Source organism: Rhizopus microsporus (assembly GCF_002708625.1).
Source record: "Rhizopus microsporus ATCC 52813 unplaced genomic scaffold scaffold_11, whole genome shotgun sequence".
Lineage (NCBI taxonomy): Eukaryota > Fungi > Mucoromycota > Mucoromycetes > Mucorales > Rhizopodaceae > Rhizopus > Rhizopus microsporus.
The window spans coordinates 820,482-847,902 of record NW_019671926.1 but is presented as its reverse complement, the minus strand read 5'-3'; the positions used below and the strand labels follow the sequence as shown (position 1 = coordinate 847,902).

The 27,421-nt window shown below is 36.8% G+C and overlaps 8 protein-coding genes and 1 non-coding gene across 9 annotated transcripts; 5 read left to right on the top strand and 4 right to left on the bottom strand.

Moving 5' to 3' along the window:
* Positions 1-59: 59 nt before the first annotated feature.
* RHIMIDRAFT_238938 (DEAD-domain-containing protein) lies at positions 60-2,138 on the top strand (the record flags this gene model as incomplete). Its single annotated transcript, XM_023609064.1, has 2 exons — positions 60-87; positions 142-2,138. The coding sequence occupies 2 exons, from the start codon at positions 60-62 to the stop codon at positions 2,136-2,138; spliced, it is 2,025 nt and encodes a 674-aa protein (XP_023465211.1).
* Positions 2,139-3,535: 1,397 nt separating this feature from the next.
* RHIMIDRAFT_25207 (DnaJ-domain-containing protein) lies at positions 3,536-4,392 on the top strand. The gene is made up of 4 exons (XM_023610923.1): positions 3,536-3,725; positions 3,774-3,843; positions 3,895-4,028; positions 4,078-4,392. The coding sequence occupies exons 1-4, from the start codon at positions 3,654-3,656 to the stop codon at positions 4,249-4,251; spliced, it is 450 nt and encodes a 149-aa protein (XP_023465210.1). The 5' UTR covers positions 3,536-3,653; the 3' UTR covers positions 4,252-4,392.
* RHIMIDRAFT_238935 (uncharacterized protein) lies at positions 4,255-7,351 on the bottom strand (the record flags this gene model as incomplete). Its single annotated transcript, XM_023609063.1, has 12 exons — positions 4,255-4,346; positions 4,404-4,620; positions 4,678-4,814; positions 4,863-4,925; positions 4,983-5,179; positions 5,232-5,344; positions 5,396-5,745; positions 5,799-6,587; positions 6,661-6,856; positions 6,902-6,949; positions 7,007-7,126; positions 7,181-7,351. 12 exons carry the CDS (start codon positions 7,349-7,351, stop codon positions 4,255-4,257), a joined length of 2,493 nt encoding a protein of 830 aa, XP_023465209.1.
* Positions 7,352-12,328: 4,977 nt separating this feature from the next.
* On the bottom strand, positions 12,329-12,693 carry RHIMIDRAFT_298149 (uncharacterized protein; the record flags this gene model as incomplete). The annotated part of the gene is made up of 1 exon (XM_023614297.1): positions 12,329-12,693. The coding sequence occupies one exon, from the start codon at positions 12,691-12,693 to the stop codon at positions 12,343-12,345; it is 351 nt and encodes a 116-aa protein (XP_023465208.1). The 3' UTR covers positions 12,329-12,342.
* A 3,169-nt stretch (positions 12,694-15,862) lies between these two features.
* RHIMIDRAFT_238932 (uncharacterized protein) lies at positions 15,863-16,447 on the top strand (the record flags this gene model as incomplete). Its single annotated transcript, XM_023609062.1, has 1 exon — positions 15,863-16,447. One exon carries the CDS (start codon positions 15,863-15,865, stop codon positions 16,445-16,447), a length of 585 nt encoding a protein of 194 aa, XP_023465207.1.
* An 899-nt stretch (positions 16,448-17,346) lies between these two features.
* RHIMIDRAFT_t40 lies at positions 17,347-17,429 on the bottom strand. Its single transcript has one exon. It is a non-coding gene; the product is annotated as a tRNA-Leu (tRNA).
* A 3,082-nt stretch (positions 17,430-20,511) lies between these two features.
* On the top strand, positions 20,512-25,853 carry RHIMIDRAFT_216817 (P-loop containing nucleoside triphosphate hydrolase protein). Its single transcript, XM_023607314.1, has 6 exons — positions 20,512-21,639; positions 21,698-22,283; positions 22,350-23,182; positions 23,244-24,664; positions 24,723-25,450; positions 25,513-25,853. The coding sequence occupies exons 1-6, from the start codon at positions 20,634-20,636 to the stop codon at positions 25,628-25,630; spliced, it is 4,692 nt and encodes a 1,563-aa protein (XP_023465206.1). The 5' UTR covers positions 20,512-20,633; the 3' UTR covers positions 25,631-25,853.
* A 39-nt stretch (positions 25,854-25,892) lies between these two features.
* RHIMIDRAFT_293024 (Methylthioribose-1-phosphate isomerase) lies at positions 25,893-27,147 on the top strand. The gene is made up of 2 exons (XM_023613948.1): positions 25,893-25,909; positions 25,979-27,147. The coding sequence occupies exons 1-2, from the start codon at positions 25,903-25,905 to the stop codon at positions 27,100-27,102; spliced, it is 1,131 nt and encodes a 376-aa protein (XP_023465205.1). The 5' UTR covers positions 25,893-25,902; the 3' UTR covers positions 27,103-27,147.
* A 13-nt stretch (positions 27,148-27,160) lies between these two features.
* Positions 27,161-27,346, bottom strand: RHIMIDRAFT_185536 (40S ribosomal protein S28; the record flags this gene model as incomplete). The annotated part of the gene is made up of 1 exon (XM_023605852.1): positions 27,161-27,346. A coding segment is annotated over one exon (186 nt), but the record flags the coding sequence as incomplete, so codon positions are not given.
* Positions 27,347-27,421: the final 75 nt, after the last annotated feature.

Sequence of the window (27,421 nt, the reverse complement as noted above, 5' to 3'; positions counted from 1 at the left end):
TTTTCATTTGTATTTTCCCTCTTTTTTTTTATTCAAAATAATAGATCTGTTATTTAATCATGTCATCAAGAAAAGAAAATAAAGAAGGTAAAAGAGCATACAAATCTTGTCTTGAACATAGCACTCACTCTGTCTTCTCAGATCGTGCTGATAAAAGAGACAAGAGAGATAAGCGATCTCGTAAGAGAGATAGAGATGATCAAGCATCAACTCCAAGTGAAAATACTACTCCTGTTACTTCAGAAAGAACAACACCCGAACCTGATGTCAAGAAACGTAAAGTGATTGAAGAAAGCGATAAGAGATCAGAAAATGGTGACATTCCTGATCACTTGCTTCTTTCTAATTTCCGAATCTCTCAAAGTACGATTGACAACCTTGAAAAGAAGGGAATCAAGTCTCTCTTTGATATTCAAGCAGCTACTTTTGATACCATCTTTGATGGCAAGGACGTCCTTGCTCGTGCTCGTACAGGAACAGGTAAAACATTGGCCTTTGCTATTCCAGTTGTCGAACGACTTGCTTTGGATAAAAACTATAAGGAACGTCGTGGTCGTGCCCCTCGTGTGCTCGTGCTGTGTCCTACTCGTGATTTGGCTAAGCAAGTCTGTGGTGATTTTGAACAAGTTTCTGGAAATCGTTTAAAGACTCTTCCTGTCTATGGTGGTGTTCCCTATAATGAACAAACAAGCGTGTTCAGAGAGGGCGTTGACGTTGTGGTTGGTACACCTGGACGTATTTTGGACCATATCAAATTTGGAAACATGAAGCTGCATGATCTCAAGTTTATCATTTTGGATGAAGCAGACGAAATGCTGGACGCTCGTGGCTTTGAAGAAGACATGTTTAATTTGTTATCAAACATCCAAGAACAAAAAGAGACCCGTGACTATCAAACATTGTTATTTTCAGCCACTGTCCCTGAATCTGTCATGCAAACTATTCAACGTTTCCTCAAGGAAGATTATGAACGTATTGATTTGATTGGTAATGCAAAGAATAGAACCAACACCAACATTCGTCATATCGCTATGCCTTCTTCCTACCACGCCCGTGCAGATATTATTGGTGATGTAGTCAATGTATATGGTCGTAGTGGATTAACTGTCATTTTTTGTGCAACCAAGGCAGATGCAAACGAATTGGGTGCTCATGACAAGATCAAGCAAGATGCTGCTGTTTTGCATGGTGATATTGCTCAAGCATCACGTGAAGCTACTATGAAAGCGTTCAGAGAAGGCAAATACAAGTGTATTGTCTGTACAGATGTATTAGCTCGTGGTCTCGATATTCCTCAAGTCGATCTGGTCATCAACTGTCAACCACCTAAAGATCCTGAAACCTATGTTCATCGTTCTGGACGTACTGGTCGTGCCGGACGTTCTGGTGTGTGCGTTACGTTCTATAAGCCAGCTGAAGAAGGTCTATTGTCATACATCTCCAAGCGTACTGGTGTTCAATTCGAGCAACTTTCTGCTCCTCGCCCTGAAGATATCATTGAAGCTACAACTGAAGATGCGTTCAAGTCCATTGATTTAGTGAAGCCAGATGTGTTACCTTACTTTGAAGAACCAGCCAAGCAGTTGATTGAAAAGCATGGTGCTGTTAATGCTGTAGCTGCTGCATTAGCCTTCATGACAGGTTATCATCAAGGCGTTCCTAGCCGTTCTTTATTGACATCACAAGAAGGGCAGACGACTCTTTTGGCACAAATATCCTATGCGATCCAGCATCCTGGATACATTCGTAACATTATCACTCGTGAATACCCCGAATTAGGCTACGATGATGTTAAGGGATGGCGTATGACACAAGACTCTATGGGTGTTGTATTTGACATCAAATCATCTAGATGTGAAGTAACAGAAGACGGTGAAGTGTTATTAGTTGGTAGAAGATGGACAGCTCGCAATATTACCCTAAGTGCTCCCAAGTCATTGCCTCCTCTTCAAGATCGTGAGGTCAGAGGTGGCGGTGGTGGTGGTTATAATAGAGGAAATAGCTATGGACGAGGCAATAGTTATAATAACAACAATCGTTCCAACAATAGCTATGGAAATAATAACTATAACAACAATAACCGTGGCAACTATGGTAGAAGAAATAACAGCAACAGCAATTATGGTGGCAGACGTTAATGTGTAATAATAGCATGCATTTTCAATTCATTATATATTTTTTATTTTTTATTGTAAAATAAATACTCGACATAGACAAACTTCCTCTTTTTTTTCTTTCTTTCTTTATATTAAAAAATGAGTAACTCAAGCTGGAATCATGAAGGTTTGATTTCCATCTTTGTCTTGAATGCATTGTATTCACTTATATTTTTAAAAAATAAGCCAAAAATGAAGATCTTGTAATGACTGAAGGAAATGAAGAAGAAGAAGAAGAAGAAGAAAGTAAAATATATCCTGATTCACCAGCAATATCCATTCCAAAATTTGCTTCTGATTTCTCAGATCATTACGAAGGTTCATCTCCACAACATCAATGGAATGATATGGATGAAAAAGGTGACGCAGTATTTTATACGATGCATATGGAAAAATCGATTATAGATCAAGACTTTATGGCTGGTAAGGGTTTGAGTTTATTATTATTATTATTATTCATTACTTTCATGAATAGAAATAGCTACGTTTGATGATGATTTTGATGATGATGACCTGTCTTAATAAATTATATGTGTACATATATCACTTTATTCATGCAAATGTGTCTCTTGACTTTTATACATAGCATCTGACTTGACGATACTGAGTCAAGAAACTATAAAAAAATCAGAGAAAACACTATGCACCAGAAAATAGGTAAATGTTACGGACGATAACTGTGATTCCATTTTACGACTTCACACTATCAAATTCTCTGCCTAACCTAAGATTGTCTATTAATGTGAAATACACATGGTCGATCTTGCATCTCTGTTGATAGCACCTGACAACATAAAATAAAGAAATAACAATATTTCTTTTTTCTCTTCTTCTTCATGAAAAGAAACAAGAGAACTTCATAAACTTATGTGTAGCGTCAAGTTGTATAACGAAAAGTTTTGTTGGTGAACATCTTAGGTATCGGGTAGAGGTAGCGCCCGAAGAATTAGTCTAACTTCTGGTGAATTTTCTGGTGCATGTAGACTTTTTTTTATCTCAAGCCCCTCAGAAGCTCTTTGTCAAATTCTCAACAGCGTCTATGATGGTTGCTCTTGAATTGTAGTCAAAGAAGTTCTTTATATGCTCCTTGTGGCAGCCGTCCAACTTACTTTTAGGACAAGTTGGCACAAGGTTTGCTTTCTTGTGAAACACGAAGCTACTTGGGTCTTCTTTCTCCTATTATTTCCATTCTCGTGTAGTATGATAGTTGACGTTGGTAGATGCGACAGCTTCCTTGGGCTTCATACCTTTCTGCTTTAAGTAGAAGATACAGCAATCGTCGATCCTTGTTTGTGTATCTCTTTCTTTTTTAGGGTTCACTTCAAACATATTAATGTCAGGATCCTCGGCTAACCTTTTCGGCAAAGTAACTAATTGAGAGTGGAAATACGCCATTTCCAGAAAGTAACGTCGTTCCGCCGTATTATAAATTTTTGAATTATGCGACGTTACTTGTAGAAAAGCTGTGTTGTAATACTTTTTTTATTATTTTTTCCAATGCAATCCATCTTTGACTTGAAAAAGGAAGAAGATCTCTACTCTATCCTTAATTGTGTAGATTCCAGTACAGTAAGTAAAAATTGTTACATAAGGGGTCAGTTTATATAATATGATTAGTCCGAACAAATTAGAACAGAATATAAACGTTTAGCATTACAACATCATCCTGACAAGAACTCTAATTCAGGTTACTATTATTATTATTACTATTTCATTATAAATAACTCTTGTTTATTAGCTCAATTTGACAAGATCAAAGCTGCATATGATATCTTGGGAGATCCAGCAAAGAGAGCTTTGTATGACCGCTGGAAAGCAAGTGGACTTATCATCCCTTTCTCTCAGTTTGCTCAATTAGGAACTCATGCACAGGTAATAAAGAAAATAAATCTGATATTCATAAACTTATTACAACTTATAGACAGTTCATTGGCAATCATTACCATCTCAGTTAACAATAACCGATCATGACAACTCAAGCCATGTTGATATGACAAGTATTCGAGCCCCTTCAACCAATTCACAAAGAGTACAAGTTGAATCAACAAGCTTTTGGAAAAAGAAGGACTACATTATACAAGATAGACCTAATTAACATTTATTCCTCTTCTTCTTCTTCACTGTCAGATACTGTTTGACCAAGTCCTCTTAATCTATCCTTATACTTTTTTATTTGCAAATCTTGATCACCTTTAAATGATATAAGTATATTACATTCCCTTTTGTTCTTATTCTCATTCCTCTTACCCATCAAAACAAGCAGATCCTCATTCTCTCTCTCGAGTTCTTCAAACTTAGTATTCTGCTGATTTAACTTGTCTTTTAATTCATGTATTAAACTTGATTCATCCACAGCAGCCTTTTCCTTCAACTGACTTTCTAATCCTGACACTTGCCCTTTCAATAAAGTATTCTCGGTAGTAAGAGATTCTACATTCTTCTTTAGTAGTTCATTCTCTACTGTCTAAAAAAAAGGGGGAAGTTAGATCTTTTTGCTAAACTTTTTCTTTTATATGTATACCAATGATTCAACAAATGCCTGCAAATCTGCCACTTTCTGTTCAAGGGATGTTATCTGAGCTGTCTGTTTATCTATAGTAACCTTTTGTGACTGAACAGTTTCATCAGTTGCAACCGGGCTAGAAGGAGTAAGAGAGCCTATGGTGATGATCAATATACAATACAGCTCCCAAAAAATCAACTTACTCTCTCTGCTTTCAATCTTATTGAAACTCGAAGGCTTCTTCTTTAATGACTTTTGAACGTTTTCTACAGTAAATGAAAATGAGCTTTTTTTATATATATATCAAACATAAATGGACTAACCATAATTGGATTTAAAAAAGTCTACAAACATACTATCAAGTAGCACGGATGGTAAAGAGCTGTTATTATTCATTGATTCTTCTTCGGACATTTGCAAATACTGTGGTGCATTTTTGATAGCAGAACTATCACGAAGACGAGCCAATAAGCTATTCATTTGATCCAGTCGACTAGAAAATATACTTTGGAGCTTTGTTCTGATATATGTTATTATTGTTGCTGTTATTATTGTTAGATGTCAAATAATACCTGTCCAAGGGAGTATCAGGATCATCATTAAATTGATATACAATGCCAAGTAAGTAAGCAATCAATCCTTGAACGATAGGATCATTTGTTGAAGAAAGCATTTCTTGAATCAACTACAAAATAAAAAGATCAGAGTTGATGTATAATCAATAAAGCAACCTTACAAATTGAGCATGGGTGCTTTCTGACAAGAATGAGGCAACAGACTTGGGGCTTTCATAGAGCCAAGTACACAATAGAGTGAGGTAGCCGATGGGTATACGAGGATTCGTCATATGGTTCTTCATGGCCATTAACAGTTGGGCAACGATTTGATGTAAGAGAGGGATGAGATCCTCTCCCTTTGCCTCATCTCCAAATACGATATTTCCTGCAATTTCTTTTGCTTTTTCATTATTGCGGATGACATATGATAAAATACTGCAAGCAAACCAAGCTTTATATGGATCAGTTAATGACTGTTCCCAATTTTCAATCATTTCTAAAAGCAGTGACCCAGCTGAATGAGGTTTATCTAATAAAGCTAAGTTCCTCCTTTCTGCAAAACGTTATTTCTATTGTTCATACCATTATATGGGCTGTTAGCATTATCCTCTGGGGGTAATTTCAAAGTAGATGCCAAAACAAGCTGAGCATCAGGGTTCTCTGATAGACAGCTGTACACTACATAAGCTGCAGCTGCTCTACTAGAATAACTATACATCATACCATGATCCTCCATCAGAGCAATAGAGATTAAGGAAACCAGAGCAGGTCTGGGAAGGCTCGATGCCGCATTTGGAATAGGCTGTCCATCTTCCCCTAAAGCAGGTGGACAGGCGACAACGACTCTAGCAAAGGTATCCTGGTTTTGACGGTTTGCATCTACAACATAAGCAATAGCATACAAGGCTTCTGTACGGACAATAGATGGAACATTTGAACAAAGAGCCAACTGAACGATAGGCAACAGAATACCGCTTTGAACCATAACTGACTGATTGATAGGTGTACTGCTGTTGCCAGGTTCAGTCAAAATACGGATCAACTGTAAGACCAGGACTGTGTTTGCTACTTTTTGCTCTGGCCAATCTTCAAAGGAAAAAGGAACGTGATCAGCATCAGCATCACCTACATAACCCAAAAGTCCTGGGATTTGTTGAATACAGCTTGTTTCACGAAAGTAGACTTGATCAGATACATTATATCTCAGCAAGTTTTGCATTAATGTCAAGCTATCTTGCACAATGATGTCCCCTGAGATCCCTTCCTGCTCCTCAATAACAAACAATAGCTTTTCAAATGTTGCTTGAAAAGTAACGATCTTTTGAATTTCAGTATTATTGCGAGTCAAGCCGATCAATAACAGCAATCCCTCTTTTATATATATATATATAAGTAACCTTTTCTTTTCTTTTCTTTTCTTTTATATATGTATATATATATATACCATTTCTGATAATATCACGTTTATCATCTAAAAGGTCGACAAGACGAGAGATACCCATTGGATTAGTCAGGACACACTCTTGAATACGTTTACTTCTATTGGACAATAATGTTGATAAAAGTTTGATTGTGTTGTATCGAACATAAAAGTCAAACTCTTCAAGTATATCAAGTAGAATAGTGACATTACGCGATTCCTATCCAAAGTTAATAACGAATCGTGATAAAGATTCATACTTTACTTCGATAAAGTAGTCTGTAAATTTGAATCCTCTGTCATCCTTATCATACTATCAAAGACATCGTTGAGGACTACTGCATCACTCATACCTTCTTTTCTATTTTACCTGGTTGTGAACAGTACACAAAATAGAAATAGTTTCGAGAAGTGATTTTGTAATGTCGGTATCCTTGTAGTCAATATGCAAAACTTTTATTAATCCTGGAAAACTCTTGTTTCCAACTTCCTATATTTAAGCACAATAGTATCGTATTTCTTGTTTGGTTCTTTGACTGTGTACCTCTGGCCAGTCTCTCACTAAGCCCTTCAAGCTTAGGACGGCTGCACGTCTATCTTCCAGTAATGTTGCTGTTTCTAAGCAATCAGCAAGCTTTTCAATTGTCTCATCTGCAGATTGGGGCTGTCCTCGTTCTCCTCTTAAAGCAATATACCCTCGAGAAAAGAAATCCATTCTTTATTTCATAAAAAAGGGAAAAGGGAAAAAAGAAAAAGTGTACCCAGAAAAGCAGAACACGGTGCTGGCTTTGAATTATTGGTCAGTAACTTGTAAATGTCAATGCAGAGAAAATCATTTAATGCCGGACAAGTGAGTTATCGGTCAATATTTGCATTTTATTCTTCATATGTGAGCAAAGAAGAGTCTGGTCAGTCAAAAAAGACAATTGAGACATGAAATACAATAGTCTTGCTATGTCTTTTTTTTTTTGTAGACTTTGAGAGCTATTCTTGCACTAGATTAATTAAAGCAATGAAAGAGTATTAAACAGAACTTGAAATGGTGTGAGCGAAACTGTTTTGCATAAAAAATGCAACGTATTTATGATAAAAGATTAACACTATTGCTGGCAGTGAATTTGGGATTTAGTGAGTTAATTAATAGTAAGAGCAGTTGGTATAAAACGTCGACAAAGCGTAGGCTTTGTCTTAATTGTGATCTTTAATTTTACGATGACCAGACCTTAATAGATCAAGAAAGTATATTGAGCTACCAAAATATAAAAAACCAAATATAAACTGAGCTTAAAGACCCTTTAGATATAATGCTTCAGAACGAGCGTGCCAGAAAGCAACAATGTAAAAACAAAAGATAAAGTAAAGTAGAATTTAGAGGAATTGAATAACAAAGACTTGATCCAAATTATTGTTTATTCAAAAAGGTAATTGCGAATTTATACAAGTTCAGTTACTTTTTTAAACGTGAAATCTTGTTCTCGAGTAAGCTTCACTCATTCATTCACTTGCTTACTCATAAACTTGGTCTGGTTCCAAATCGAAATATCCGACGTTGTTGCTGTTATTTTAAATTTAAAGGAGTTTGCTTTATTATTTATAAAGATAGTAGTTAAAAGGTACAGAGAAACTGTATATATAACTTTATTCCGAATAAAGTAAAGAAAAATAGAAATATCACAACCTGTATCGAAGTGTTCAGAAGCTTTAGGATTAAAATGAACTGGTATAACTTGCTTAGCATACAATAGACTGCCCTTGCAGCAAAAGATTGGACTCTATGTTTATATTCAAAATGGAGCAAAAGAATAAAAATGCATATATTAAGACAATACTAAAGAGAGGATCAGGTATTATTTGATTATTGAGACACTTGATTTGCTCCAAGGCAAAAATATTTAAAAAAAAAAAAGATTACAACTAATAGGAGATATAATAGTAACTAAAGTGAATGAGTGTTCACTAGATTACATTAAATGGCCAGTCGAGTAGTTTGTTAAATAAAAAGAAAGCAAGGTCAAGTACTTTTATAACAAACAATAGCGCCTGCTTATAACATGAACAAGAAAATAAGTGATTGACTAATATAATTGATGAATGCTGAGCAATCAGCATAGCTATTTATACCAAGTTGAAATGACACTAAGGCCACTTTCTATTAAAAACTGCTTTTGCAAAAATATGAAATTTTGATTTTCATTTTGTGTTACGTAATTTGTTGCATTACCAAGGGCGTGCTTCAGAACTTTTTTATTACTTTAGTGTAGTTTTAAATACATTCGTGTGAATTTGTTTGCTAAAGTATATTTAAAAAGAGGTAGCTTGTGTTTAAAACCCTTGGTGAGACTTGAGATTGATAGTAAAAGCACCAAAAAGTAAAGTTACTAAAAGTGCTCGTTGTGTGAATACCAGATCGTATAATGCCGATCAGGCTGAGCTGTGCAAAGCAAAAAGCAAAAATAAAGATAAAAAGGTTCCTAAATTCGCTTGATTGGGTAATTCAGGAGAAAATAGAGATAATAATAAAAGAAAAGGCTGTGATTCAATAGTTGGCGATGTACTGAATGATTCTGAAAGTAGAAAGTTCAACGCCTTTTATACTGCTTAAAAGTAAAGGGAGTAAACTAAGGTTGTAACTTGGCTACAATAATATTGTGATAGTGATAATCAAACCTTGAATATTAGAAATAAAAAATTTCAGTGAAAGCCTTTATGAGAGAAAGTTTCGTAAGCTAATTGATATGATACTAACACTATGTTTTTTATTTCAAAAATGCGTTGGACCATTTGTACAAATTGGTTTTATATGGAAAATAAGAAGAAGCACTAGTCCATTGTACTATCAAGAGCGTAGTTCTAAATCTTTACTATATAGACAGAGGTCTTTTCATAGATCGGCTTGCTTTCATCCTGTGGAGTGATTTTGTGAATATAATGCAAAAGAATTCAATTCTGTGTAGAGATTTGAACGTAAAGGGACTAGGGTAACCTTGTTGATAGAATAAATTTAAATGTTTTGACGATAAAAACTTGCAATCACCTGATTTTTTTATAAATATCAAATAGAATTTTATTATCAGGTGTAAAGCTTTATCAAGTAAAAATAAAATTGTAAAGATATGAGATGTAATATATTCAAAAATAGGAAGAAATAAATTAATAAAAATGACGAAAGACATTCTTTTATAAACGGAAGAGAATTATGTAAAAAATAAGGAATAAATTATAAATTATTACAAAAGCATCTATATTATTCTAAAATAATTTCTTTTTTTGTTTAGATGGACCTTTGTTTATATTTTTTAAGTTTCTTCTGTATTGACAAAACGAATTCATTTGATGGTTCGATTTCAAAGATTTCATCAAAAATAGTCGCCCTGTTGAAATGGAATGACATAATGAAGTTGTTTCAAAGGTAACTCTATCATTTCATCATTGCTACAGAGCTACAGTAACAATAGTTTAATTTCATTAGTTGTTCGATTATTTGTATGACAATCACAAGGTTTAAATAAGTTAAAAAAAAATGAAAATTTAAGAAGGAAAGATAAAGATAAAGAATATGGATAAAGTAACTACAGGCACTATTAATCTTGCCGTATTGAGCCAACAATATTTGTAAAAATAAATTATGGGAATGGCATTGTGATTCAAAATACGAATGTTTTTTTGAATGCTTCTCCAAAAAAAAAAAATTGTATTTTTCTTTTATATTTTCCATAGTTTGGGTAAGGATGCGTTGAGTGACTACCAGATCATATAAAGTTGTACGAAGCGTAAATAAAAAGAAAAGGTGTTTCTGGATTTCTTTTAATTAGGTAATTCAGATTAAAATTAAGAAAAAGTAAATAAAAGGGTATTGATTTAAACAGTTGGAAATTTATTGAATGATTTTTTTTTTTTTGAAAAACTTCAAAAAGTTGTAACCTTTTTATACGAGGAATATACACTTTTTTCACGAAAGAGGAGTAAGTAGCAGTAGATGAAGCGGTGAAAATTTTCTGAATTCAGGCATGATCGGACGTTCCTCATCTCAATGCAAGAGCTGCATACCGAAATTCTTTACTGTGAAAGAACCAAACAAACGCAGACCGCTATTGGATTGCACGAACTTGAACTAGTACATTCAATGCAATCACTTCAAAATGGAGGGTACACCGGTCTTACGGGAGTTATTAGACAAGAGCGATTGCATGTGCAAGATAGATTTGAGAGACGCATATGTAGTAATGCTGATACACGAAAACTTCAGAGACTTTGACCTTTTTACATCAAGATGTGGTATATCGATACAAAGTTTAGCATTTGATCTCAATGTTGCGCTTCGAGTTTTCTCCAAGCTCATGAAGTACGCTCACAAATGAAACTAAATCACCAATGATCTTTAGTCGCATGGATGTCACCTTCCAAAAGAGGATGGTAGAAGGATTAACAATTGAAGACGTAAGCTTTTAACGTAGTCGACAAGAAAAAGGATACACAAGGCATATGATCATGGATGGAGAGTCTTATCCAATTATTGCTATAAATATGGAATAGTTTCACAAGCTTATAATCCAAAAGCGGTATATCGCTTCTTACATGAATACGCACATCTGCCTGCACCGGCTTTAACTGTTTATAGGCCATCAATAGCCTCCGTGTTCAATATTATCGATGAATACAAGTGATGTATTGCAGAAGAACTATCAATCGTCTCATTTTTCCAAGCCAAACGAATATCAGAATTGAAGATTCCAGCCTTAGAAAAACAAGAGACTTGGGACATACTGCAATTAATTACATACGTCTGAGGATGAGGCTTAGATCTAGGAAGATTACAAAAGAAAACAATTGTCTGGACTGACATCGCATCATAGATGCGACCTCGCTTGGACCTTGGTAAACTACAGTATAGAGACGTAGTCTTTTCCTCGTCGGAAGACGGACAACCACTTGGAACATCCTCAACATCAAGAGAGCCAAAAGAAAGTCAATGGAAGGTAATAAATATTAAAACAATAGAGCACGTGAAAGAAGATGATTGTCCTGTGAAGACCTTAGCAAAATTTATGGATTGTACAGCAACTTACATCATGGTTTACCTGACGATCATATATTACTCCTGGCAGAAATGGAGAAATGAGAGCAAGCACACCCTATCAAACTAGTAACCGCCACCTTGTGAATACATCAAACCATGTAAGGGGCCAAGATTGATAATAATGTGTACAAGGCGGATTTATTGAGAGCAGCTGCTAGCATCTGGGCGGTAATGAAGGGCCATGCTGTTGACCAAATTAAGAAACGCACAAACTGGTCGAACAACTCTAACGCCTTTGAGAGATATTATTACAAATCATTCAACAATTTCAGAGATAGTCAAGTCATCAACAGTACCATTTTTTCTGCTACGGAAAATATTGTCACCTCGTCAGAACCTGAAGTGGAGACAATAATGATTGGAACAAGTATGTCTTCCAATCACACCATTGTCAGAATGGAAAGGAAAGATAAGGCGATCACTCGCCCTACGACATTGAATTGGCTTAAAGTCTTAATGTTCCCAGCCCAGAAACAAGCATAAAAAATATAAAATACACGCTCAAAGATCTGAAGAAATAATACTTCGAAAAAGTCTTTATTCTATAATATTATCTGAAAACAAAACGTGGCGTGAAAGAGCCTTTACCAACTCATCTTCTCCTTCTACTCCGGCAGCGATGTGATTCTTTAATATTTGCCAGTGCTTTGGAACAAAATATCCCCATTCAAGCGATGTTTTTCCAATGCCTGTTTTCCAAACAGCGCGAGCCGGTAAAAGCCGATAATTTTGCTAAGATCCAAAGCGTTTTCAATTTTGCTTTTATTAGAAACCGTTGAATGAGAGAATTCATAGTGATCATAAATGTTGGTAATGTAATCCGGTTGTTTGTCAAAAACAGCATCCTCATTGTCGACCAAAAAGTTCGCGCAATATGGCACTGTCATAGCATCATGACCAACCAAAAATCGTACAGTTGGATAAACGTATGAAGTAATTATATTGTGTTCAGACAGTAGCCTCAGGTTAGCATCTTTCATTGAAGGAATCAAGGATTCCACAGCTAGGACTATATTTCTTTGCGCAGTATTCTGTTGCAATTTTGCTAAATTCAACAATGCCAATCGTGCATCTAAATCGTCCAAAGTATCGCTTCGGATATCCTTTTTTTGAATGAACAAAAAAAAAAAAGAAATAAATACAGTAAGATCATAAATTTTTATCATGACCCATTCAGTTAAGTGTAGACTGGGCCACACCTTGAGAATTTTTTTTACTCCATCCCCAACTCAAGGTCTGCGACTTTTTCGATATCCAGCTCTTTTATTAATGTCTTGTGGATGCCACGCAGAAGAGACGTGGAGAAAAATTGGCTAGGCACATTCTCGTAGTTGTATTGCTGTTGGACAACAAAAATTGACAACATAGCCATAGAATAAAGAAAAAACTACATACACCAGAGAATGTACCAAAAGTTAGACTTATTTTACGAGCGCTACCTCTACTCAGCACCTATGATGCCGTCTAATAAAACTTTTGAATGTGTAGCGCCACGCTAAGCATGACTCTATAAAGTTGTCATATTGGTTTGCTTTGTTACGGCGTGTAACACATACATTATCGACGTTACATTTAGTTGAAGATCGATACTACCTTACCACATGTGATCATAGCGGGATATCAACTATGAAATTTCATAAATACTGCATTGCTTTAAATTAAATAAAAAGGGACACTCTCTCTTTTGTATAAAAATTGGTCATTACTTGCAAAAACACTTGAAGATTCGAACCTCTTCTATTTTCCCATTCACATAAGAATTAATCTTATCAGTTTCTTTTCAGGAAGAAGAAGAGATAAAAAAGAAATGTTGTTATTATTTATTTATTCTAGTTTTATGTTTTCAGTTTGGTCAGCAAAGAACTAAGATCATTCACGTGTAATTCGTATTTTATATCAGAGAGGGTGAACTGGACAGTATTAGGTTAGGCAGAAGCTTTGGTAGTGTGAAGCTGCAAAGTGACGATACAGGTAGTGCCTAGAAGAACCGCCCGTAGCATTAGCCTATTTTCTGGTGCATGTAGTGTTGGCCTTAGAATAAACACAAAATAAGTAACATGAATAATATAAAAGAGCATATTCTCTTTACAAAAGTGCTGATCTATATTCAATGGATTACTGCTGCTTTCAAGACAATAGGCACAAAACTGCTGGGGGTATTCAGAAACGTTCGTGTCCCCAATCATCAACTTAGCAGACAGAGGCTTTGTAACAATCTAGAGGAGGGAACTGCGTCAAAGGATGCAAGGGTGATAACAGAATCATTATGCTCAACAAACACAACATGGTCTTTGCCAGTATGTGCGTTTAATGCTACTTTATTTGAAGAATTTGTTGATGGTTTGAATTGGAAATAAGCAATGAGTAAACAATAACTTCCAATGGCATCCTCTTATGTTAGTGTAAAATAAAAAGTAAAGAAAAAAGAAAAATTATAAATACACGACAACAATACGCACTACACTGCAGTACAGATTGTTAGTGTGATACCGTTCTGTCTATAGCACATTTGAACAGGTACTGTACAAGTCACAATAAGCTCTTTGGATACTCTATAAATCAATATCACTGCTAAAATACGATACTGTTGGAAAACGATTCATTACAACTTGGGCAGGTAAGCTTAACCGACGCGTTTGGGAACATTTTGTATTTACTCTATGAATACTTAATGTTGTCGTATGAGTTTACTATAAATCTATAAGAATGAATAATACAAAGAGACTGACCACAATACACGTTATTAACATATAACACGACATGCCCAATTTTCATTGGTCGCGTAATAATCCTGTTTGCATATAAATCGATGCTGTTTGTAGTAATGAACTCTCTCTCGTCTTAATATACAATAAAGAGGTTATATAGAGGATCATCGACTTATGATCCCTTTATTACTACTTTATTTATTTGAGACATATCACAGTGCTGTTGTCGATTTTTGGCGTTTAAAGGCATGTCATCGGAAGCATTTTGCAGTTGTTTGGACGAGATTGAAGAATATTCATGCGCATTTTGTGTATGTGTTTCAAAATTATTTGATTCGAGGAAAAGTTGGTGTGTAGACTATGCTTATTGGCCCCTATTCAAAGTAGAATACGATAATGCTGTTGTTACTGGTTGATAATAAGAGGAAAAGTGTTAGTAGTAAGTGTTGTACCATCACAACATTATCAATAGATATTTGTAGTAATCGTTATTCGATTAGGAGTTCTTCCATATATGACCTATCATATACGAGCTTACTCTTAGAGCGCGTTATAATGCTTAATTAAACGTCTGTGCTCTAACTTCCAGGCCAACAGTTTCTTATTTGACAAGGCGTTGTCAGATCATGTACCACCTCATTAACAAGGCACCTCGAACATACATCGAACCAATAGTTAATATTAGTTGGGTTCTTCCCAGTTATTCCCATCGTAGATGGGAGCTTATAGGTACGTTTACGATATCCAATTATCATTATTGATTGTAGATGTTAAAAAGTATAAATACCATTGTTTTATTCATCGTAAATAAAGATATCATATATTTCAGTCTCACTGACTTATTGCCCTTTTTCTATTCTCACCTTATTAGTTTTTGTCTCTTACCTTTGTATTTGGCAAAACAATAAGGTTAAAAATAAGCTTTATAAGCAAAATTTGGTATTATAGTGACCAACAGATCTTAACATAAGATCAATATAGAGCAATATAATGCTAAGGCTTGTGAGTTAAAGTAAAAAGTAAAATAAAAAGGTTATTAAGCAGTTGTTGCTTAAGATGTCAAATAAAATAGAAGTTATTGTGATCTGAAGATAGATGATTCTTAGATGTCACCTATTTCAAATATATTATGGGATATTCATACTACTTCAATGTTGATAAAGATGCAGTATAAAATAAATGATGCATGATAAATGAAAAACGATAAATCATTGAAGCTTGCATATGCATGCATAATGTTACCAATATTAAAAGATACCAAAAAGGGTATAAATGTGTTGTATTCAGCTTTAGTGTTATTGAAAAAAGGCTATTAAGTCGATGACTTGCGAATTAGATTATTAAGAGAGCTGAATATTATTAAATTAAGTTTGAGTGAGAGTTTACTTGGGTAGAGAATCTATGACTGCTATTTATATTATTGTCGTCACTGACATTTTATATGCTTATATTAGTCCATCCTTGGCTCGAGCCAAACTCTGATACTATTCTGCCTCGTAATTTTCGCAAGCATCACCAACAGCTGTTACAACAATCTGGTGGATGCCAAGTTTCCAATATGCCTCGATCAATGTCTTCTTGGCGTCGATTTTGGAATTTGTCGATCCCATTGCAAATTCGGACTCCCTGGTATCGTCTGTTACAACACAAGTTTCCTTGTGCGTCTAGGATGCATAAATTGCTAGCGTCTTCCTTCTCCTCGGAATGCCGATTTTGTCAAATTCCAAATGTAGAAGATGAAATGCATTTTATCCTGTTATGCCCCAAAAAATTCGAAGTGTGGGCTCGAGTTTGGCATCATTTCTTTGGTGAATTGGCTTTAACAGTAAATACTATGGAGCAAGCAATATTTCATTTACGTTTTCCTCCTCAAAAACTTTCTGCTTTCTCTAATGAAAGTATTGTCGGTTGCGCCTTTTGGTGCATCTGGCGTGCACACTGGATGTTTATTTTCAATGGACATCCTTTTATCCCATCCAAGGTTTTTCGGGCTATCATTGGTTGCCTGGAATCCTTCAAGCATTAATTTTATATTTGTTAATTTTCTTTAGTAGTTCTGTCTTTCAATAGTCCACCACTGATTTCAAGTGGCTATTTTATTTATTTAAAAAAAATAAACCTTGGCTAAAAACGCCCCTACAAAAAAAAATATATATGCTTATATTATTATTGTTATACTAGTAGCTACTATAGTCGTTATTATAAGTTATCCTTATCAGATGCGATAGAGGAATGTAACGTAGAATGTATGCTCTATTGTAAGATTATACTCGAGTTATTATAATTATTATCTCATCAAACACGTCAAACTGTATGATGTAATTTTGTAGGCCTTGGGTTTGAGTGTGTTGTAAAAGGTAATAAAAATAGAAGTTTGTGTGTTCGTAGTCTTTTGTAAGACTTGAGGTTCGTAGCAAAAGTGTTTAAAAGGTAAAGTTATAATAAAGGTTCGACGTGTGACCACCAGATCGTGTAAAGTTGATCAGACTGAGTTGTACAAAGTAAAAAGAATAATAAAAAAAGGATAAAAAGGTCCCTGAATCCACTTGATTGGATTATTCAGAAGTTAATAAAAGATAAAAATAAAAAGGAAAAGATTGTGATTCAAATCGTAGGTGATTTATTGAATGAATTGAGCTTTTAGCAAAAGCATTGCTCTTTTTATATTGTTAAAAATAAGGTTGGTCGATATAAAGTTCATTTGGTTTAAGGTTCAAACGTTAAATGGAGAAACTTTAATCTCGCAGTCCAAAAAGAATCAGTTATGGTTATTAGTGCTACACTACACTTGTTAAAAAGTAATTAGAGTTTTTTTTTCTTTTTTGAAAACCGTGCTACATCGCTATACTGAAGAAACGTTGATCCGGCTGCATCTGAAATTTTTCATTTTCAGCTTGTGTAACATAACAAATCAGAAATTAAAAGTGAAGGGAGTGGGATTCGAACCCACGCCTCCGAAGAGAACACGACCTTAACGTGTCGCCTTAGACCAACTCGGCCATCCCTCCTATATATTTTAGCTTAATGCAAAAATTTATATATAATAATATCATAACGTGATCATAATCACGTGATATTTAGCATGTCACATAGCTGTCATTGCTCTCATAACAAATGGACTTGCTGAACTTTTCATGAATAAATCTGAATATAACACTTACAACGAGGTTTAGCGAAAGCTCCAAGATTATCGAACAACAATTGGTAATCATTTTGCCTTGTCAATTCTTCCAACCGTCAAAAGTTATTTTGGTCTCAAGAATGATCTGTCAATTTGCCACATAAACTCCATCCCGAAATGACTATCTGCCCAATTTCGGTTGGAGAGTAAGTCCAAGAACGGTAGAAGCCTTTGGTTACTGGTCAGAAAAAAAAGCAATCAATTTAAAAGAATTAAAAGCAGTGCTTTTCGCTCTGCAACTACATTTATGGAAGCTCAAGAACCCCATTCTAGAAATTTATTCTGATAACTGCACTGCTCTGAAATACCCGAACAAGGCGAGGGAACATCATTAGTGAATCTGCAACAATTTTAACATAGAACTAATCTGTCCAGATCCGGAAGTACAAGCAGTAGATGCCTCCAGAGAGAGCCAAGAAGGGACTTTATTTGAATCCACCACGGGAATCAACTTCAAAGATTCTAAGGAAATCACAAGGAAAAAAAAATTGGAGAGGCAGTGTTGATCACTCCGTTATGACCAACACAATATTGGTGAAGTCTTACACTGATAATGCGACAATTCAAAGTACAGATACAAATGGGGCTCAACCACCAGCGGTCATTAGTCAATTGACTATTATCTTTGGGAAGCATATCGTAGATGGCTTGACAATTGGAGGCGTTGAGTATCTACAACAGCTGGTTCCATCGGCGGAAAGGACATTCATGGTGAGCTTGGCCTTTTCAACACCGTACTTAATCAGTGACTTAGTACTATTATAATTGTCCGTTTGGGAAGGGACACCTAGATATAAGAGTGTTAGTACTAAAAGGGTTCAGTACGACATACATTGAGGGGATTTCAGCAGTAATCGTAGAGTAAACTATATTTTTCGCAACGCTGAAGGAGGGTGTGAATATGATCTGCCGTGCATATGAGGATGAGGTCGTTAGAGTGGAGAAAGTAATTTATGAAATGGCACCAAAGAAGCTCAGGCTTAGTAATAGAACTAGATGGAAGCACATAAAGGCACGCTGGTAGATAATTAATAAAGACTGAGCACAGGACGGGTGAAAGAATGAGGCTCTGTAAGGCGCCTGTGGTTGAAACAGGAAAGTTTGATGTTTGCTCGGCGCAATTTCAGTGTAAATATCATCGAATATATATCATATGAAGGCCAACAAGGATAGTGTAATGGTGGGTGTCGATTGCCGTCAAATGAAAGTCCTATCAGCAGAGCCATAAACGACTATTACATCTAAGAACGTGAATATCAACGGCTTGTGGACATGTTGGTGATGGAATCAGAGTTGTTGCAAAACTAGATCTTGATCCAATGTGCTTTGTTGGGTGTGAAGCCTCCACTTCAATCATATCAAAATAGGAGAAGGAGTCCTGCATTTTTGGTTGTAGACACTTTTTAAAGAGTTTCCTAATATCCAAAGTGAGACTAATGGGACAGTAGTTAGATGCCTCTGTGAGGGTTCTTATAAATTGGTACAGCCGGAACTAGGCGCCGTAATATCGGCGTGAAATGCCATTTCAAAAATAGAGAAAGGCAAATGGAAAGCACGCCCAATGGTACGGCTTATAGACAGAGCATGCATCTGAACATTGTATCAGTCAACATTGAACCAACCACTGATTATTTTTACACCAACAAACCGTACCAGAATCTTTTCGGGTAAAGCGTCTATCTGCAGTGCACCAGTAATGCTTACAGATGAAGATACGTCTCGAAGTCAAGATATCTCCGTATTATACCAGTTAAAACAAGTATGCTCCAAATCCCATCATCTATCAACATATGCGATGTACCGTTTGCCACCACCATTTTCTTCCCGCAAGGAACGATAAGCATTGTCTATTTGGGCCATAACAGTGACACAACCCTCAAGCGTTAAAGTTTTTTTGGATGGTATCAGTGATCTTTGTCGAGGACTGTCTGTCCCGATCATTAACAATGAATATCTCAACGATTTGCTCACAGATTTGGCGGGATTCATATCATCAGCCATTAAAAGGTCCAATAAAAAATACATTCGTTCTACTCTTAATGGTAAAAAACATGCTTTTTTTTTTGAACTTGTAAGAAACTAAATTGAAGCTTTTTAAGTAAAATATGTCCTTAATAGTATTTTTAAATGAATCTGGCTACGGAAACATATTGAAGTTATAGCCATTGTATACGAAGAAGAAAACCCTTATGTTTGAAAGCTCAATCTATCTCGAATCTTACTTTCAAAATTTGGGCCCATCATCTTCCGTCACGGAAGCTAATGAATAAGGTAAAGTAGTGGAAGGGGTCTTTTTAAAGAAGGGCGCTACCCGTTTAAGCGAATACAACGATTATGGCCTAGCGCTTAGACAATTATTCTTTCAGTATAAGCTGCAACACATTTTATCAATTGGAGCTGTTTCTTTAAACTCTGCTAGTAACTGGTGAAAAAGTAAGAGGAAAATCCCGTGATTCTTTTATTATTGACAAGAAAATTAGTCAACTAGCATCATTACAAAGAAGCCTTAGTTATGAAGGTTTTATCTTATTCTGGACAATGCTCCAATTCATATCTCAAATCAATATGGAAGTGTTTATCTTACCAGAGCTCAACACAATCGAGCAATTTTAGACATTGGCTAAAAATTAGACTAAATGAGACCCTTGAAGCTAAAGTTGCCGAAACTCATAAATTTAGTTTCTACCAAATTAAGCTCAATTTAAGAATGGAGTCACTGTAGTTGATAAATTGAACACACACACATTTGTAACCTAAATCCATAGAACCTTTTTTTTGAACAAAAATAGCCATTACAATAAGGCTTTAGTTTAGGGTTTTGCTGCGGCTGAAGTTTAGCTGCTGCGGAGCATTTGATAGATGCAAACATGACGATACTTTTTAATAAAAAAATCCCATTTTTAGCTGTCATCATGATGAGTAACCTATTCACTGTTCCACTATTCCACTTGCCGCAGTAAGTTGAGAGGCTGCTTATAAATTTTTTACTCTATTGTAATCCCCTGCCTTTTTCTTTATCTTTGCTGTATACATGTCTGATAGTGCATTCGCTATTGGCACGATGAGTGCTCTTGCACTAGTCACAGCGTCCAGTGCATTCATACTAACGTTACAGCGAATCTACTTTCACAAATCACAACAAAAGGATCTTTCACCACTTCAATTTGACACAAAACGCGATCTGACAGTACCCGTCACGGACGATACCAACCGTTTAAATAGACTGACTTTTTCAACTCTTGTCATTGCACTGTTATCAGCCTTCAACTTTTACACAGCGGTTGATAAAGATAATAGCAGTCATGATTGGATCAAAGTGGCTTCGGCCTGTGTCCAGTTTATCGCTTGGTTATATGCCTTTGTTCTCGTACTCGTATCTCGACGACACCAGCTTCCAAACGAGTGGGGATGGATATTGAATGTTCACTTGTTTATCTTTTACTTCGCCGCCTGGTGTGTTGCTATCTACAACTTGTATAGCGCGCTCGTACTGAATCTTAATGATACGCTGATCCACTTGTTACCAAACGTTTTGGCTGTCATATTGGGAGCAGATCTTATCTGTTCAACTGGCTCAGCAAACAAAGGCCCACGGTTTTTAGATGAAGAAGGTAGACCTGTTATTGGTGTTGAAAGTGCCTCTATCTTTTCGTTCCTTTCCTTTCGTTGGGTTTCTCCTCTGGTAACATACGCCTATAACAGTAAAAAGTTGACCGAAGATGATCTTCCTTCGTTGCCCCCTCTTTTCCGTGGCTACAACCTCTTTTATATCTTTGGCGCATCTAAAGGCAAATCATTGGTCAGAAGAATGTACCTTGCTAATCGTCGCGCGATTATCATTCACGTCACCCTAGCTATAATTTCGTCCATGCTTTATTACGTGCCTGCTTTCTTTATCAATCGACTATTGTTTTTGATCCAGGATATGAAAGGTGAAGGAGATAGCGAATCTTTACGAAAAGGCTTTTTGTTGGTCACTGGTGTGGCTTTAACGCTCTTTGTTGTGGGTCTCACCACTAGTCAAGTGTGGTATTACGGTAAGAGAGAAATGCAAAACTAGCTTCATACCGATTGCTTACAGCTTCTGATATACAGCGGCTTCTGTCGTGCAAGTCCGTATCAAGTCCATGCTAAATATTGAAATCTACCGCAAAACTTTGCGTAGACGAGATTTAGCTATTGATGCTCCCAAGATCGAGGAAGAGGAGGATAGCGATGATAAGAAGGACAAAAAGGATGATGACAAACAAAAGAAAGAAGATATTAGTTCATCCATTGGAACGATCGTTAACTTGATGAGTACCGATACCAACCGTATATCTGAATTCGCTACCTGGTGGTGGGCCGTGTTGGAAGCTCCTACTGAATTAGGTGTTGGTATCTACTTTCTCTACACTCTTCTCGGAAAATCATGCTTCTTGGGCCTATTAGTGATGATTGTCATTTTACCTTTGAACCATTACAACGCAAAAATGTATGCACAAGCTCAAGACAAATTGATGGAATCTCGAGACAAGCGTATTTCATTAATGAATGAAGTGCTTCAAGGAATTCGTCAGATTAAATTCTTTGCTTGGGAGACTAACTGGGAAAAACGTATTATGGAAGCAAGAGCGACTGAACTTCGTCATTTAGCGGTTACTTATCTGTCTCATGTCTTGTTTACGTTCGCATGGCAAGGGTACGTGTGCTGATGATTATGTCTAACAGAAAAAAGAAAAAAAAAAAACTCATGATTTTGTTCTAGTTCGCCTATTCTTGTTTCTCTTGTATCTTTCTGGTCATTCACTAGATTGGAAGGAAAAGAACTCACAGCTCCTATCGCCTTCACTTCTATCAGCGTATTCAATGAATTGAAATTCGCCTTGAATGTTCTTCCCGAAGTATTTATCGAATGGTTACAGGCTGCAATTAGTGTGAGACGTATTCAGGCATATTTAGACGAAGGCGAAATCGACAATCCTACTGAAGAGGACATTCAAACAAAGGACATCACTCTTGGTTTGTATGATGCAACTGTGGGTTGGGCCAAGCCAAGTTATAGCGATGATGCTACCCAGGAACAAAGCAACACAGGATTTACTCTGAAGGATCTCAATATTGAATTCCCTAACAATGAACTCAGTTTGATTGCCGGTGCAACTGGTTCCGGAAAGACTCTGTTGATGCTTAGCTTGCTCGGTGAAGCTGTGACCATTAAAGGAACCGTAAAGTGTCCTCGTCAGCCTATTGTTGATACGGTGTCTAGCGACTTCGATTTGTCAGCTGATATTGATCCTAAGGACTGGATACTGCCATACGCTGTCGCCTATGTATCTCAAACGGCATGGCTTCAGAACGCGTCTATTCGAGACAATATTCTCTTTGGTCTACCTTTTGTTGAATCAAGATACCAGGACACCCTTTATGCATGCGCTCTTAATAAAGACTTGGAAATTTTGGAAGACGGTGATATGACAGAAATTGGTGAAAAGGGTATTACCTTATCTGGTGGTCAAAAAGCTCGTGTATCACTTGCAAGAGCTGTTTATTCTCGAGCACAAAATGTCTTGATGGATGATGTATTGAGTGCTGTTGATGGTAAGTCATATATATATAAAAGCGACAGTAAGCAGAATGTTAATATCTTTCTATATTTTAGCACATACCGCAAAGCATTTATATGAAAAATGCCTATTGGGTCCCTTGATGAAGGGTCGTACTCGTATTTTGATCACTCACCATGTCAAGCTTTGTTCAAAGGGCGCCGCTTATATTGTTAACCTTGATTATAATGTTGCTGGTACGCCCTATGGCTTGCGTGAGCTTGGATACCTTGAAGAGGAAGAGGAAAGTGCTATTGAAGAAGCTGCTGAAGAAGAAAAGGCCATTGAAGAGACACTTCCACCCGCTAATGATGATGACAAGAAGAAACCACGCGCATTGGTAGAGGAAGAGACGCGTGCAACTGGTATGGTCAAGGTTAAATACTACACTCTCTACATGAAGTTGGTCGGAAATCCTTTCTTTTGGCTTGTCATGGCTGCCTTAATTTTAGGATCACGTGGTTTGGATATTACCGAAAGCTGGTGGATCAAGCGATGGACTCAGACTTATGAATCTGTACATAATGACGACATAATTGTTCAGCAGCACCATAGTTACGTATCTCAGTCTAAATCGTTCTATGCGTATAATCATCAACCTGTCATCGGTGACAATAGAACATGGGCGGCAGAAGGCGACAATAGCGATGACTCTGTTAACTTCTTCCTTGGCATATACTGTCTTATCACTATGTCAAACGTTATCGTTCTTACCTTAAGATTCGTCGTTCTCTTCTGGGGTGTCCTTGGCGCCAACAGAAAACTATATGCTGATCTACTCCATCGTGTTTTCAGAGCACCACTTCGCTTCTTTGATACTACGCCCATTGGTCGAATCCTCAACCGTTTCTCAAAAGACTTTGAAACAATTGATTCATCTATTCCCAATCATTTTATGGAGTTTATCATTCAATGGGTTATTATTATTTCTAGTATCATTACTGTTTCTACTGTATTACCTGTCTTTGTGGTTCCTCTGCTCGTTGTGGCTTTGTTTAACATCTGGATAGGTGTCATGTTTGTCTCTGCCTCTCGTGAATTCAAGCGTATGGACTCTGTAACTCGTTCTCCTCTCTTTAGTCATTTTACAGAAACAATTGTAGGTGTAACTACCATTCGCGCCTTTGGTGCAACCCGCCAGTTCATGCAACAGATGCTCAAGTATATTGATGCCAACTCACGTCCTTTCTATTATACATGGCTTGTTAACCGTTGGGTCAGTATCCGATACGCTGTCAGTGGAGCCCTTGTGAACTTTATAACGGGTACTATTATCTTGTTAAGCATCAAGCAGATGAATGCCTCAATCGCAGGTTTCTGTCTCAGCTTCGTCCTGTTGTTTACCGATCAAATGTTCTGGGGTATTCGTCGATACACCAACCTAGAAATGGCATTCAATGCTGTCGAACGTGTTGTCGAGTTTATGGAAATCGAACAAGAAGCTCCAGCTATAACGGATGTCAGACCACCGCCTAACGTAAGTTCAAAGAAAACAACGTAAAGATACAGGTTTACTAATTGTTTATGTGATGTAGTGGCCAACTCATGGTGCAATTGAGGTAAAGGATTTGGAAGTTCGTTACGCTGCTGATCTCGAACCTGTCTTGAGAGGTCTTACGTTCTCAATCAAGGCTCAAGAAAAGGTCGGTGTTGTCGGTAGAACTGGTAGTGGTAAATCAACCATGGCCTTGTCTTTTTTCAGATTCGTTGAAGCTACCAAAGGATCGATCGTCATTGATGGCGTAGATATTAAGGACCTTGGTACAGAAGATCTTCGATCAAACTTGACCATCATTCCTCAGGATCCTACTCTCTTCTCTGGTACCCTTCGATCCAACATGGATCCATTCGATCAATTTGGAGATGAAGATATCTTTGTTGCCTTGCGTCGTGTTCATCTATTGCCTCAAGAGTCTGCAGCATCTAGAGCAAATACGGTTACGTCTGATGCTACCTTAGAGGCAGCTAGTTCTAATGCTTTCAAAGACCTCAACACGCCCGTTACAGAAGGTGGCAAAAATTTCTCACAAGGACAGCGACAATTGCTCTGCTTGGCTCGTGCGTTACTGAAACGTAGTCGAATTGTGTTGATGGATGAAGCAACTGCTAGTGTTGACTTTGAAACAGACAAGGCTATTCAAAAGACGATTTCAGTCGAGTTTGCTGATTCAACCATCTTGTGTATCGCACATCGTTTACATACTGTGATTGAGTATGATCGTATATTGGTTTTGGATAAAGGAAAGATAGTTGAATTTGATAGGTAATTATTACATACAATGAAAAAAAAAAAAAGATATGGTTGAACTAACTCTACACTTGTAGTCCTTTAAAGCTAATCAATGATCCTGAATCTGTATTCCACAAGATGTGCCGTAACTCTGGTGAATTCGAAAGCTTAGTTGCCTTGGCAAAATCAAAGCATCAATTGGTCGATGCTTAACCATATAAAGCGTAATTTGTATATTAAAATCTGCATATTCTCGATAATAAAGATTACAAGACATTTAACAGTAACTTATTACCTTTTCAAGCTTGATGGTTACCATGGAAAACCAGCAACTGAATTTGAAACTGTTGAACAAATAAAATGCAAGATCGATTGTTACTGTTTCGAATTATTGATCACCGTCACAGCTCTGACAAAAAAAAAAGGCAGAAAAGACAAATGTTTGTTGTGCCTTTTCGTTTTTCTCTCTTTCTCTCTTTCCAATAATGAGTTGTAAGAACAAGCATACACAAAGAAGTGACATCAACAGTGAATTCTAATCATTTATTTACACGCACACAGCACCAAAGACACTTGAGGCTATCCAATATACTAGAGGTGACCTTCGTATATTAAACCAGCTTGTATTGCCTCATGAAACCATCTTTGAGACCGTATTGAATATCCAAAACGGACATTCTGCTATCAAAACCATGAAGACTCGAGGTGCACCAGCTATTGCTATCGTGGCTGCTTTATCTTTAGCAGTTGATATCAATACTCGTTTTGAAAAAGATGAATTTACTACAGTAGATCAAGTTGTTCAGTTCGTTCAAGAATCTTTGGAATACTTGAAGACGTCTCGACCTACCGCTGTCAACTTATTTGACGCCGCTGCAAAGCTCTTGACTGTAGTTCAAGACAGTGCTAAGGAAGCCAAAGAGCCCGCAGATGTCGTGTACGCCTATATTGAAGCAGCTGAAAAGATGTTAGTGGATGATGTACAAGATAACAAGAATATTGGTAAATTTGGTGCAGATTACATTACTAGCAATGTAAAAGATAAAGGTAATATCTGTGTGTTGACACACTGTAATACGGGTTCCCTTGCTACGGCTGGATGGGGTACTGCTCTGGGTATCATTCGTGATCTTCATGCCAGCGGAAATCTGAAGCATGCCTACTGCACTGAAACTCGGCCTTACAACCAAGGATCTCGTTTGACTGCCTATGAACTAGTCTATGAAAATATTCCAGCCACTTTAATATGTGACAACATGGCCTCTGCCTTACTGAAACAAAATCCTGAAGTACAAGCGATTGTTGTTGGCGCTGATCGTGTAGCTGCCAACGGAGATACAGCCAATAAGATTGGTACTTATCAACTCGCCATCACTGCCAAATATCACGGCATTCTCTTCATCGTGGCCGCACCCTCAACATCTATTGATTTGAACACAAAGAGTGGCGCAGATATTGTGATTGAACAAAGACCAGCCGAAGAACTTGTGACGGTATCTGGCGTACGAGTTCAAGATAATGAACCTACATCTATTCGTACAGCTGCTGAACGCATTGGCGTATGGAATCCTAGTTTTGACGTTACACCTAGCGAGCTTATATCTGCTATTGTCACTGAAAAAGGAGTCGTCGTCAAGAAGGATGGTGAAACGCAATTTGATATGGCTGCATTTCTCTCTAAATAAATAAATACACATGTAATTGTAAAACGTGGGCTTTTTATTGAGTTGTTTAACGGAGACGACGAGCTTCACGTTCAGATTCCAAAAGACAGAGGATATCGTTTTCACGAACAGGACCCTTGACGTTACGAATGATGGAACGGTTGGTATCGTCCATGAATTCAACACGAACTTGAGTAACACCACCACGAGAGCCGGTACGGCCAAGAACCTTTGTAACTCTGGCAAGTTTGACGGGAGTCTTAGAGTCCTATAGATACATGTGTCAATACTGTCTCCATTAGTGTAATAAAATAAAGCATTGAGGAAAAAACGAGACGAT